This window comes from Neolamprologus brichardi, chromosome 7 (genome assembly GCF_056152115.1).
Source record: "Neolamprologus brichardi isolate AB-2024 chromosome 7, ASM5615211v1, whole genome shotgun sequence".
Classification (NCBI taxonomy): domain Eukaryota; kingdom Metazoa; phylum Chordata; class Actinopteri; order Cichliformes; family Cichlidae; genus Neolamprologus; species Neolamprologus brichardi.
Genome location: NC_142110.1, coordinates 60,625,168 through 60,640,464, shown reverse-complemented (window position 1 = coordinate 60,640,464; position 15,297 = coordinate 60,625,168). Strand labels below are relative to the sequence as shown.

The 15,297-nt window shown below is 40.4% G+C and overlaps 1 protein-coding gene across 1 annotated transcript; it reads right to left on the bottom strand.

Annotated features, from left to right (window-relative positions):
• Positions 1-221: 221 nt before the first annotated feature.
• ajm1 (apical junction component 1 homolog) lies at positions 222-15,065 on the bottom strand. The gene is made up of 2 exons (XM_006797366.3): positions 14,807-15,065; positions 222-5,751 (listed from the first exon to the last, which is right to left on the bottom strand). The coding sequence occupies exon 2, from the start codon at positions 5,695-5,697 to the stop codon at positions 2,419-2,421; it is 3,279 nt and encodes a 1,092-aa protein (XP_006797429.1). The 5' UTR covers positions 5,698-5,751; positions 14,807-15,065; the 3' UTR covers positions 222-2,418.
• Between the last annotated feature and the right edge of the window lie 232 nt (positions 15,066-15,297).

Below are 15,297 nucleotides of genomic sequence, written 5' to 3'. Positions count from 1 at the left end.
TATGAAGTGACAAGGGGTCAAGACTTTTGCACAGTATTGTGTATGTATATGTATCCCTCTTTTGAAGAAACCTTAAGAACTTGACAGTCTGACCTTGCTAAACATAGTAGGTAAGTAAGTGAAATTTATTTATATAGCACTTTTTAAGACACAAATCTGTTACAAAGTGCTTTACTGGGAATCTAAAATAATATTATAATAATCACAAGAACAGCTAGACAGCAGTTCCCATTCCATTTATTATATATGATTTATAAATTGACACACTCAGACACTCACATTGAAAGTATAAAAAATACAAGACTACAGAGTTTTCTAGACTTTTTAGTGAGGTCTCTTCTTCATTGCTTTAATATATTATTTTTACTTAAATGACAAAAATGGGAAATTCCTATTTTTCTTAGGATAGTTTTGACAAATCCATTCATCAAGCAAGTTACTATCATTTATGTCATTTTAAAATGATATCAGAGCATAGAAAACAGAATCACATGCAGCCAGCAACTTTTTACTGAATCTATACAGCACATCCTATAAATAAAATTGACTTTCGAATATATGTGCTTCAAGTTTCATTGTACTTTGTATTACAAAATGTAAGGAAAGGTGATATCACAAGGGAAAAACTGAAATGTCAAGGAATGATTAAAGGCTGGGCTGACTTTTGAGCACTAGCTAACTGACAGAGTCATGACTTTTGCAAATACACAGGTCAAAAAAGGGCTTGGCTGAACAATTTTCAAATTGCTGCAACATATGACTGATTCTTTAAAACTGATTTAAAAAATGTAATCACTGTGCTGGCAGGCATTTGAGATTTAGGATACTACAAAAGCAAAGTCGAGAAATGTTCTACGCTTACAAATAATGAACCAACATGGTTGAAGTGTCTTTCACATACCAGGTGACAGTAGCACCTTTGCGCTCTGGAACGCATTCTTTTCTATAGCTTGCATCGTGCAAGAACAGATTACCATTGCGTCAAGAAAAATGCAGTGGAAGCGTGGCAGCTGTGGAGCACTTCTGCATGCGGTGTAATGGAAATTTGTACAACCAAAAGAAAACACAGAATGATGGGGAAAGGTTACACATTACACATAAAGATCACAAGTGGTTGCAAAATAATAATTTTGTAGTACAGACCCAAGCACAGCACAGCACAAATTTTGAGCCATTCGCTCAACCTAGCAATCAGTGCACAAGCCACTTTCTATGTGAAATGGTTTCATTAAGAAATATTTCTAAAACTTCTGAAAACAATGAGTAATATGTAATGATTCCAGTTTGCTAAAACCAAAATAGGAGGGTGTAAGACACAGATGAATTAAAACTAGTGCAGCACAAATACACAGCTAATGTCTCCTTTAAACATGTATATAGCTACTACTCTGGCTCACCTTGCTCTAAGAACAATAACCTGCTCCTGCTGTTTACTCATATAGTTTCATTTATTAATATATCTAAAAAATACATAATTTATCGATATCAGACCATTTTGTATGTGCATGGTTTTGTTTGCTTATTTTTGTTGTAGTAGATAACACTCACTATTCACAGTGCTTAAAACTAAACAGTACAGGCCAACACACACAGTGTGGCTGATAGCTGGCACCATTCCAATATCCATTAAAATGTAACTCAAGCCCAATACTGCTCAGCTGATTTTGCAAAGCAGCCACGAACAACTACTCCAAAGTACTGTCTCGGGAAAGAGGAAAATAGTGTTTTTGTAAGTGTAGTATTCCTACCAAAGCAGCATACATGCATCAGTTTTTGTTTTAAAACTCACTTCAGAGTTGTCTTATTATGAGTATTTATACTTCCATTGAAATTTTTAATATTTTAGCTCAGTTGCAGCTATTTTTTACATATAATATAATATAATATAATATAATATAATATAATATAATAAGAGAAACTACAATTTCTGTAGTTAATTCGTGAAATAACCTTGCATAGGAAAGTTATATAGTTACGAAAATTATAAATAAATTTCATTTTTTCAGCATGGTATTCACTCACAGAAACGGACAATCATTTAAAGAGGCTATAATTCAAAGAATATACAGAACTTGTTAATTTAAATAAAATGAAAACACCATAATTTTCTTTTGTGCACACCATAGCAAAAGAAAATGTATCATAAATGATCAGCATACGAATAATTACATTTTATTTAAATTAAGTGTGGCTGATAAAAGGTATGTTAAAAAAATGTAAAAAATGTATTTTACTCATTCTGCACCTGACAGGAAGTATTCTGATAAAGATTAATACTGACGAAGTAAACATGAATATATATATTATTTTGATAACAAAATAGTTATCTACAAATGTTTTGTTATTGAGTGGATATATAAATATGTATAACAATATATATGTATTTCTATACATATATATTTACAACTAAAGGTGCACTTAAATAATGTCATCAAGGAGATGTGGGGTGCCTATCCAATCCAACGTCCTGGGCTCTGAAGCAGCCATAATCATGCACATAAACTGTTTACCGGTCCTCTTATCAATAGGATAGATTGTTGTAGGAGTGAATCTTCTGTTACTTTCCACAAACTCACAGAGCTGCTGATACACTTGTGGGTATTCGTGGCGTAAGAAAACCCCTCGAATCCTTAACTCTCGTTGTATATTAATGAAACAAATTTCTCTGGCCTTCCGGCCTTCTTCTCCCTCTTTGTCGAGATCTGCTGTTCCTGGGGGTGGAGTAAGGATCAGTGTTTCCATGTCACTCTCTTGCTTGTGAACCTTTCTCTCTGGGCTAAACGAAGCCAATGCTACTTTTGCATATTTTCTGACAGTTGGAGCTTGGTTCCTTGGTGATGGCCCTTCAGGCAACTGCTCACCTACAGCAATGGATACATTTAAGATGAAACATTCGTTTGGGTCATACTCTTTACCAGCTTCCTGCAGTTCTTTACAGTACTCCCCTAGGTTGTCTTTGAAGCTTTCAAGCTCTCGAAGGGACAAATATGTAGGAGACATAAGTAAACTATCCAGACCATACTGCAAGAAGTTACTAGATGATAAAGGGTTAGGAAAACCAAGGAAGAGAACTCCTCTACCTCGAGAAAGGTAGCCAACTTTGGCAATACGGGAGAAGGCTTTGTGGACTTCAACAGTCTCCCGACAGTGTTTGATGATATGACGGCAAGTGCTACCAATTCTTCCATACAGGCAGCTTTCTTTATGAATATCCCAGTCCTCCCTGCGACAATTTCGAGAGCAGTAATAGGTGTAACAGCTATGGCAGGATTTAAAATAAAGGCAGGCATTGAATAGGGTTTCTGTCCTCCGGCATTTGTTGTTAGAGCACATCATTGTGTCATCCTCATCTGGGCTCTGATCAGGGGAACACTCGTCTGCACTCTTCATTACATCACTTGCCCCATCTATATCTCGAAAAGCATCAGGATTCATTCGGATCGAGGTGGGCTGTTTGTCCAGAGGAGCTGCTTCTTCTGTGCCTGTCTTTGAACTCTTTCTGGACAAAGACACTGCTTCTTCCTCATCAATTAACTTCTTTAGTTGGTCCAGAATGTCTTCACTTGCCCTTCTGCTGGGTGGCTTATAGTCAGTCACAAGATCAGCCAGAAGTTCATCAAGTTGTTCAAGACTTTGCTGAAGTGAAGCATTGTCATGTGTCTTCTCTTTGGCTGAGCTTTCAAAGTCCCGATGAATCATTTCTGGATTCTCTGTGCTTCTGGTATCAAGAATGTCCCAACTGGCAGATCGTCCTTCAGCCTTATTAAGGCTACTTGATCTAATGTCATTATCTGTGATTGTTATTTCAGGGGTGACAAACCAGAGTTTACTGGTGCTGCTCTTTGATATCTCTGTTGGGCTTTTGTCAATCAGTGAGTTGTCAGACATTGACAAGGCTGCATAGCGTCTTGGTGAACTAGAGAGATTAACAACCACTGGTTGTGGTTTTTCACCAGCAGATCTCTCAGGCTTTCTGGAGTCAAGAAGATCATCATAACTCTGACCTCGCTGTACAGGAAGAGGCTGTTCTCTTTCCACACGTGAGTTCAGAATATTGTCCCAAGACCTTGAGTAAGATTTGGAATCTGTACCAAATCTTTGAGGTTCAACACATGGGTTGGTATACCACGGAGTCAGTGCAGGCTCTTGTTGTACTCTTGTTGGAGTGACTTGAGATGCATGAGAGGGAGGATTGGTGGTGTAACCAGATGCATCTGAGCCATACCAGTCATCTGTTTGTGAATGCATTACTCTAGCATGTCTTCTGCCTTCAGTGTAATATGCCCTAGCTGGGACATGGTGCTCTGGTGGCATTGCATACATCTCACTGGAATAATAAAACCTAGGTGGAGCAGTTTGAATTTGATAAGACCTTGGATCATCCCCATAAAATATTCTTGTTGGAGGTGTCTGTATGATATATGGCCATGGTTCATTTGCTGCATAGGGTTTGGGATACCCTGTCTTCATAGAGTATGGATAGGGCTCCATTTCAGAATAATATGGTCTTGTAGCTACAGCATGCACCATTCGAGTTCTTGGATCTTGCACAAATTGGACTTTTGGAGTATATGCTTGTCCAGGTGTGTAACGTTCATCATGAAAGTAAGAACTTGGTTGAGGAGGAGCAGTAGTAACATATCCCCCTGGGTCATCTGCATAAAAGAACTTAGTTGGCACATTAGGACTAGAGTGAGCTCTGCGTTCTCTGCCATAGAAATCACCTGATGAAGGCATCCTCTGCAAGGAAATCTCCATAGGTTGTACATAACTACTTGGCATGCTACGGGAATATTGATAACTTTGTCTACTTTCTGTAACAAATGAGTCAGTGGGAGTAGGCGTTCTAGAATATGAGAAATGGCGTGGCACAGTCAGGCTCCTAGTCCCTGCACTGTGGTGTCTCTGCCAGGGTATGTCCATTTGAGGTGTGGCATTTTTCCGTCCTGAATGATGTAATGTTGCATCATCAGGCTTTATGTCAACCCGACACCTGACATGGGGGCTAGTTGCTGGTTTATCCAGACCTTCATCCTCAAAATTATCAGCAGTGTAGTGAGGAGAATATCGACTACTGTCACCCATTTGTGGCTGCAACTTAATGGGATGTACTTCTTGCATATGAGCCCTGGTTGCTGCATAGGAGGGTTCCCTATGTGGTGATACTTCTGGTCTCCGACGGGAGTCTCTGTAATCCCTTTGGAACTCTCTGCCCTTCCTTCCTGAAGATGATGATCCTTCAAGAGACACGGCAGTGAAAGTTGTCTGGACTCGAGGTGCACTTTTTGACCTGGTCCTTCGTTTTTGTTCAGGGACAATTACCTCACTGGCCATATCTGTTGTCACTGGCTGAGGAGTCAACCTGTGACTAAAAATGTCAGGAGCAGAAAAACGGTACCTCTGCCGGTGGCCCAACACATTCCAGGCAACATCTTGGTTGGATGCCTGCCTATCTCCTTTCCTGTATGGAGAATCCATAGGATGTTTGTGTGATTTGGGGTACTCCAGTGACTTGTAGTCAAAGGTACGGCAGTGTCTCTTATTGTCTTTGCTTTTACCGTCCTCCAGTGTGTTGGAATTTATACTATCACATTGTTTGGAAGATTGTAAGGACTTATAGAGTGAAGAAATGGGGATCACTTTTATGTCTTGATGCACCGTTGATACCAGTATGTCAGGTGGGTCTGTGCGTGTCATCTTAAAGGGATTCCTCTAGTTTTCTCCATCAAGTTGCTTTAATGTTGATGTTGCCTGGAGAAAAACAAAGAATTTCAGTCACATTTTGTACAAACATTAATAACAAAAATTTATATTAAATTCTGAAAACTATTCAGCCTTCTAGGACTGTTGTAGATAAAAACAAGATCAGTACTACAAATTTAGTCAAGCAAAATTGTACCGCTCTAAAACTTGAAAAAGGTCATCAAAATTTTTTCTCCATTTCAAGATTAACTTCCGTTGTGAACAACTTGGAATAGAGTTGCTGCTGACACTGATGCAGCTAGTGAGATGCCACTTAGGCAACTACTTAACTAATAAGATATTGAGGGTGGCAACAATCAGTTGGGGGCAGCAGGGAGGGGGCCCCCATTATCTTCAATCGAATTTCCCACATTGACTAAACCTTAGCAATCCCCAGACCCATGCCTAGCTGTACACACACACACAATGCACAAAGACACATATCTATCCACATCGACCCGACCCTCAAAAATGCATAAGAACAGATGCCCTCCCAGAGCCAACACTGGAATGCAGCCAGCCTGGCCCCGGATCACTAGCCAACCAGTATGGGGTCTAAATAGTGAGTATGACTGTATGAGAACTAGAGTGCTATTAAAACCGAGGGGACAGATGCGAGATGAGCAGGTCACCCACTGCCCATAACACGAAAAACCCGGGACCCATGCAAACAGCTTGCATGGGTCCTGGGCCCACTTTTCTTATTCTCTCTTCTTCTGTACACCAGAGCACCGCTGCATGCAACGCCACCACCCCTTGCTCCAACAGCAGTAACCTAGCTGATCAACAATGTAGTTGACACAAAGTCAATATTCTCCCAAAGGGCCTGAAAGAACTCAACAGCCACTAAGGCACAGACCGGGTATGTTTAAGTGTTAGAGCGGCCAAGAGGGTGCAGACCACCCCCATGGAACCAGGGGCCTAACCAGAAAATCTGTGACCCCCGCATCAGAGCCCCAGGTTGAGCTCCTGGACCTGCAAAGAAGAGGCAAGCCACCCGGCCTGGGGCCAGCACCCGTCTCCGGAATCTGCTAGACACCAATAGCCCTAGAGACCATCCCCAGCAACGCAGACAGGGAGTGGGCACTACAGTCAACAACTATCACCAACTAAGTAATGTACTTGATCAGTGGGGACCAGAGAGAAATAAAAGAAACAAAATGATAACAGTAGATCTATACGTAAAATTCCATATTGAGTTATACAGAATCTGTTTTTTTAATTTTCCTTTCATGATTGTAGTTTTAATTAGTGATGTGTAAGGAAGTAAGATGTATTTATGACGTATTTACTTTCCTAGCAAATTCACTTACGTCACCTAAGATACACAACTACGTGGGGTTGGGATATAGCAACTAATTCATATGGATAGGTCCTCATATGGATGGGTCCTGTTCAGCGGTTCTCTGCCAGAACCTATATGAACAGGAACACAAGATCATATAGCATGCATATAGATATCTGTTGTGTGCATATAGTTATCTGTTGTGTTCACTGTTCAGTGTGTGCATAGTCTGTAAGGCACAGTTGGAGCATCCTTTGTCCTGTGTAGTGTGTTCTATGTATACTTTTGTATTGTATAAGTTGTAAATCGGTGCTTTTAGTCATTTTGAAGGTGTGTAAGCATATTTGTGTCTTGAAGTTTTGGTCTGGATTGATGGAAAGACTTCGCTCCCACTTTGTGGTTGGAAAGGAAATTTAATCATCATTTTAATAATAATATTTTTGATAACAATTTGGGGGTACAGGTAGGGCTGGGCGATATGGCCTAAAATTCATATCTCGATATTCTTTAGCTGGATGGCGATATACAATATATATCTCGATATTTTTTAAAGCCATAAAGTAAGAACAAAAAGAGAGTTCTTAGTCAAAGCTGTGTCCCAGATCTCACATAGGCACTTTTATTAACATACAGCGTAAATGTACATGAAAAAATTACTCAAATAAATTATCAGCATTTATTAAATAATAATTCTCCATAAATAAAATAAAACAATGTTGTTTTTGTGCATAACAAAACGCTCACAATTGTGCAGTTAAAATGTAAACTAACAGACGCTGAGCATAATAACAAAGCCAGACAGATTTTGCAGCTGCTCTGTTCCCAAGTTCTACTGCGTGACTGACAGCCTTGAGTTTTAAATCCACTTTGTAACCGTGTCTCTTACAGGTGCCATTTGTGGTCCTTATATGCACATAATACGGTAATATTACGTTGAAGCAAGGTATGCATTACTCCACGAGGCTCCAGATTACGGTACCCATAATGCTCCAACAATCCATCAAGCGGTGCGGCTTCGTAGCTTACCAAAGTTGTACTAAAACTTTTTTGACAGATTGCTGAGCGCTGTGTACCATATAAAATCGGTTCGCAGTCAGTAAGCACAACCAGAATTCATACATAAGGCACACTGTCGATTTTTGAGAAAATGAAAGGATTTTAGTGTATGGTTAAAGTCCAAAAAATACGCTACACGAGTTTTGTAAGGTAGTTTGTTTCGGGGCAGAAAGCTGGGAGACTTCGCGGTCTGGGATACAGCACTCTTTACACACTCTTCATTTTGCACTTTATGGCGCTGTTGTAAATAGTGAAAATACTAGTAGTGCTAGCTGCACGGCGTCAACACGTTAATGAGGTAACCGCTAACCGCAACGCTAACGCGTTGACGCAGTGCGGCCCCACGCACGGTAACATAGACTATATCGATATAAACTATATTGTCACATCTCTTATCTCATATAAAAATATATTGATATATTTAAAAACTTGATATATCGCCCCGTCCTAGGTACAGGAATGTAATAATTCATAATCAAGTTCAGTTCATTGGGATTAAATCTTTCCTGTTTGATGGATTTCAATTCCTGATATTCAAGAAACTTACTTTTTCTGATGAATTTCTGAAATGAAACAGAGTTTCTATCTTGAATAACATGTAACAAAAATTTGGTATTTCTACACCACCATTGTGTTTTGGCTTTTGTAGAGTTTTAAGACTTATTTGTGTAAATTCTTCCCATGAGAAATATAGGTAAAGATTTCCAGCAGGTGAGACCATTTATAGTCGAGGAATATGGTTCAACTGTACCATGTCTGAGACCCTGGGAGAAAAATAATTATACCTAAATATCTAAATGTTACCTGACAATAGTGACACAGTGGAGGTGTTCTAAAAATTACAATTCAGAGGCAACTGTTGATTTGCTCTATTTGATGGAATAGTTTGACATAGATGAATACTTTTCTATTAGTGTGATTGTCCTCAGAAGATAGGTTTGTGTGTTACCAAGGACAAATAATACATCATCAGCATATAAGCTTATCTTACGGTTTGTATTTTCTTTTAATATTTACATTTGTGTCGGACTGCTGCTGATAATGACTCAATGAAAATGACAAAAAAGGAAGTGGCAGAGTGGATAGCCCTGTCTGGTGCCCATTTGTAGATTGGAGCTTTGGAAAGTAAGATCAAAGTAAGCAATAATCTATTACATTTATTAGTTTGCATGTGTTAGTGGCTGAGTGTCTGCCCCTGATAAAACCTGTTTAGTCAGGGTGTATTATAAATGAGGTGATTTTTTTCTTAATCTCTTGCAAGGGCTTGGCTCCATTCACCTCTGGTTTGTTGTTTACCACCTCGACAGGCACTGCCACAGAGAGCTTGTGAACTTTCAGCACACTGCAGTGTCTTTAATCTGTTGTGTATATTGCTACCACATTACTTTAAAAAAAAATAATCAATGGAGTTGCTAAAAGCTCCACCTGGAAAAACCTCAGGAACTGCCACACCAGTCTGGGTCATTTTGGACTCCTTTTATAGTAAAGTTCCTTGGTGGTTCGATTCCTTGTTCCTCCATGCCAAAAATCCTTGGGCAAGACACTAACCCCCACCTGCTCTCCAATGCATCCATTGGAGTATGAATGCGTATGAATGTATGTTAGTTAGAAAGCACTGACAAAGCATAGACAACAGTGCTTGTGTGAACGGGTGTGTACGATTGAATGCGGCGTGTTGTATAGAGCGCTTTGAGTACTCCAGGAGATTAGATAAGCGCTATATAAGAATCAGAATTAGTCAACAAACTGCTCAAAATGCATTGACAGAAACAGTTCAGGTATTTTGAGTAATTCTGCAATCTAGATGTGTCAATTGTGTTAAAAATTTTAATCGCGTTTACCGTGATGGCAGATTAATTTGCGTTAACGCGTTAATTTTGACAGCACTAGTACAAATACATACTCACATACTCACTCAACATTGAGACACACAGAACGCAGTATACACACTCCCAATACATACTCTATGCTCCCAGGTCCAGGCACCAACATGCCCAGAGGGGCAATCTGACCCCAGACCAAGGATATGGTTCCCTTTACTCTGGGGTGGAGACTAGCAGACTGCCCCGATCCCGCAGCAGCAGGGAAGTCCACCAGCCCAGACACCAACCAGACCTCCTCCTGCCCCCCTGCCCCAGAGAGCAAACAGCAAATGGGGGTGTGAGAAGAGGGAAGAAATTAGCGATGAGGAGGCGAGGAAAGGGGTGGGGGGCAAAGTACCCCCGCCCTGCAGCCAGCCTTCTTGTTGACCCCCATGGGCACCCCCGTTCCCCCAAATCCACCAAGGGCAGAGGGCTCAAGCCCATCGAGACCGGGGCTCACAGCAACAGCACTACCATGGCCCACAGAGCCCACATAGCCCATTTGACCCTACTGCAGAGGAAAACTACACCCACCCCAACATTCAGTCAACTCACAGACTACACCTGCAGAGTATATTCCACAAGAGCAGAAACCACCTGCAAAAGATGGTAACAACCTCCCCGCCATCTAAAGAGGCCCTAGCTCTACCAATGCACCAAACCCCGCGTCAGTGCCAGGCCCCATGCATGCACCCACGCACAACTCCGGTGATACACCAACCAGGAACCAAGCCCCCCAGGCTAGCCAGAACACCAGCTTGGAAGCAAAGCACCCACAGAACCCCAAGTCCCCAAGCCTGGCCCGTACCCGCACTGCGATGTCTGCCAGCATAGACCTCCCCGAGCCCTGCTGCATGCAGCCACCATAAAAACACCACCCAAGAGCCACCAGAGCCCCCATCCCACTACAGCACTACAGCCCCCAGGTCAAGACCCCCCAAAAACCCACCCCTAGAGAACCCCCAGACACCCCTAGCCCATTAGTTTTATTTTTTCCAGTTCATGAGGACAGTCTGCTTAGCAATGCAGAAGGCAGTGAGAGCCATGTGGACTGTATTCATCTCCGTAGTGAAATCGTTTAAGTCACTCAGCAAGCAAAGGGGAGGCTGAAATGTTACATTTCAGACACTGATAGTCTTCACATATCCTGCACTAAAATGTCTGAAAAAGTGGACAGAAACAGAGAGCGGGGATATAATTGTCAGGTGTATTGTCTTGACAGTGTGCGCAGTTGTTAGAAGATGTAAAACCCATCCTGAACATCCGCTGACCTGTATAGTGCACCCTGTGTAGTATTTTATATTGTATTAATTGTAGACTGTGATTTCTAATCAAATTAAATGTTTTTAAACATGTCTGAAGAAGAACATGTCAGACGTTGTTGTCCAAGCTGACTGATCGCCTCCTATTTCGCAATAGGAAGTGATATTGATTCATTTATTTAGGAGTGTCCTGTATATTTTAGACAGTAATTTGAGGGGTTTTGAGATTAAGGAATTATACCACACTTGGTGGTGTTTATAATTTGACTTGATTAGGCTTAAATTTATTTTTTTACTATAGATTTAATTTGTTAATATTCTAAAAATCTATTCTTGATAATTCCATATTGTTTAGCTAATCTGTCAAACAGAATAAAGTCTGTTTCTTTGATTATTCATAACTGTTCAAAGTATTTAATTCCTTTACAACTCCAATCTGCAAAGTTTATCATATCATTGTTCTGTAGTATGTCAGGGTTGTTCCAAATGGGTGTTTGAAGACCATGGGATCAATGAAGACTCAGTCATTTTTAGAAACTCCCACCATGCTGTTAGAGAGGAGCTGATATTGATGCTTTTAAAGCAATGAGCTACCACCATTGAACTACCATTCATTAGCTCAATGATGATTGAGCTAATGAACAGTAGGACTGAAATCCCTATATTTTCCATAGTTCCAGTTCTACATCCACTACTCACTCCACCACACCAATCTTAGAACTGAAGAAGCTTCTCAGATGAGAGGTGAAACATCTTCAAGAAACTAAAAGAAGTCCAGATGTTTTTCTTTCCAAGCTACTTAGACTACCTAGACAGTTTTTGTTCTGTACTGTCAAATGTTGGAGGCATGGAAGCCTTGAAAATCTAAATTATAATACAGTATTAAAAACTGAAGTTGTTATACATGTGTACTTGATTTTTTATTGTGGTATTACAAAATATACCACATATACCAAAATACTTATAACTACAGAAGGTAGAAGAAGGTAAGAAGACTTTTAAACTGATACAGGAATTCTGTTCAGGAGCAGTATATGGGAGGCTGTGTGTGAAACTCCTTCATCAAAGCTTTTCAGTTGTGCCAACACGCCTAACACAGTTTTTAGTTCAGTAAAAACTACTACTTTCATATTAAATATTCAAATGGACAGATCTGACCAAAAGATGACACTGGGAATAGATGAAATATTTCATGGTAAAAATAAGATGGAAACATAACAGTGAGAATATGGCATATACTTTATACAGCAGTAAGAAATTACAGCAACCGCAAAAAATTATATACTGTAACAGGCTTCAAAATATAAGCCCATTGTTCCTGGGAAAATTTGATCTTTTGAAAACATCTCCCAGTGATCTTTTTAAAATAACACACTTATCATGATAATTTAATGCTTGCTAAAGAACCAATACCAAGAAAAAGCAACAAGCAGAAGGGATTTGTTTGGGCCAAGAAACATAAGGAATGGACATTAGACCAGTGGAAATCTGTGCTTTGGTCTGATGAGTCCAAATTTGAGATCTTTGGTTCTACCCGCAGTGTTTTTGGTCTCTACATGCATAGTTCCTATCATTAAGTATGGAGGATGAGGTGTGATGGTGTAGGGGTGCTTTGGTGGTGACACTGTTGGGGAATTTATTCAACACTGAAGGCACACTGAACCAGCATGGCTACCACAGCATCCTGCAGCAGCGTGCCATCCCATCCCAAACACACCTCCAGCCTGTGTAAGGGCTATTTGACCATGAAGGAGAGTGATGGAATGCTGCATCAGATGGCCTGACCTCCACAGTCACCTGACCTAAACCTAATCGAGGTTTGGGAGGTGATGGACCACAGAAAACAGCCAACAAGATCTTGGAAAACCATTTCATGAAGGACATTGAGAGAATGTTAGAGTGTGCAAAGCAGTAATCAAAGCAAAGAGTGGCTGTTTTGAATAATATAAAATACAAAACATGTTTTAAGTTATTTCACACTTTTTTGTTTACTACATAATTCCATATGTGCTTCTTCACAGTTTTGATGCCTTCAGTGAGAATCTAAAATGTAAATAGTAATTTAATTAAAGATAAAACATTAAATGAGAAGGTGTGTCCAAATTTTTGACTGTTAGTGTATGTTCATATCCAGACAACATCTTTTGCAGGGAAGGAATTGTGTATTTCAGCAAGATAATGCTAAATCAAATACTATATCTATTACACGTAAAATTCATAGTAGAAGATTTCAGGGCTTTCACCATATGCATGTTCAGTTATGGTTCTCTTTTAGATACTAAATCATCACACAAAAAGACATATCTCAGCTTGTCTTGTTGCATGTACGAGGGAAAGGCAATAGCAATGACATCCTAATATAACATTTTTATATCAAGTAAAATTTTAGTCCACGGACAACATGATATGGCATAGCCCTAATGAAAAGCAAAAATTTAACTTCATCCCCTCCTAAACTGAAACAAAATAAAAGTAACTAGGACAAAGTTATATGACAGCTGGATGTATGGTTCATTCATTCTCTCTTTGGATTGTGTATAAAGTGTTTTGTTTTGATGAACATATGAAATTTCAAGACCAAAGTTCAACCCAAGACACACTGTGCAGCAGACTTGAAGGCTCCATCTCTTTACTTGTTCTTAATCCAGGTGGAGCAGTCTCTGGTATCTTGTGTGTCAGCCCCATAACTGAACTATTACAGGCAAGCTGATTCCTCACCTCTACAAATGCCTTTTTCTTCTCACTTTCCTGCATCCATTGGCAGACAAATGATGTGTGTAGATGACTGACAGTGTGCTGGATCAATGTTTTTTGCTGCAGTTTCCTCACAACATATCTATTGTTCTTCTTAGACACCTCTGTATGTGGCCTCTCTGTGGCCACATGCCGACCCTATTGCATTACAGCAGAAATCTGACTTTACTGGTCTAAAGTGGTAAAATTATTAGTTTGTATTGACCATTTGATAATGGAGCAATTAATATGGGAGGCAATAAAGCAATGATGAGTACTGATGGGTGCAATGATAGGCATTTGCCAGTATTTTTGACATCTTTGTATCTATGCTGAGAGCATACATAGTGCTGAGGCCTAGCACTAGCATTTTTTTTTTTTTTTTAAATAAAATGAACTCTGGTCTCAGAGCCGTGAATCAAGCGTGAATAAACGTCGCATGGGATCGCTGGGGTAGCTAATACTGCGCAGGCTACTATCCTGATTGCTGCAGCACATCCTGCAGCTCCTGCTGCTGCCTGGAGCCTGAATCCTTAAGAGGATGATGTCAGTGTTCGATGATGGGAACACATTAGCCTATCGTCAGCCAGCAGAAAGCAAAAAAAAAAAAGTAGCCAAATGAATAATACAAAGAACCAATACCCCATCTATGCTCATAACATGCAATGCTCTGCGAGCTTCGAGTGATTACAAGCAGTTTAATTATTATCCGAGAACAAGGTGTACAGTCTGCATGTTGTTCGGCCCGTATTACCGTCGCAGTGTTGTGAAATTAAGCAGAGATTTGCGAGGGGGAGACGATCCAAACGTGCCTGCGTGCATAATAGTGGACAGCGCGATACCGTAAATCAAAAGCTGCATCTTACCGCATCAGTTCGGATTCCCAGCTTGTGCTTATCCATTTTCTGTTACGGACGTGACACGAGGGAGTGTGATAGTGGTTTCTCAGTGACGACATCGAACATGTGCAAAAGGCAAAGCTGCTCCTTATTGGTCAGAATCTTTAGATTTTTTTCCTCCTCCTCCCTACTCGGTAGATTGCTGCGTTACCCTGCTGCAACATCCACACGTATGTCGCCGCAACCCGTGCTCCGTCCCCCCTCCCGCTTTCTCTTTTGCGCTCTCTCTCCCTCCATTGCGCCTGCACCACTGACAGCAACACGCCTGAAACCACCCCTTCCAATGAGGCTGAGTGCCTCAGCCTTTCGCCTGACTGCAATGACCATTTACAAAAGAAGCAAAGCTCTGGCGCACATTTACACCGCGGTTCCAAATTATTATGCAAATGACATTTTTCTCTGATTTTCCTAAATAGTCGATCCAAGTGACAGTCAGCATAATTTTCGAGTCATCAAGC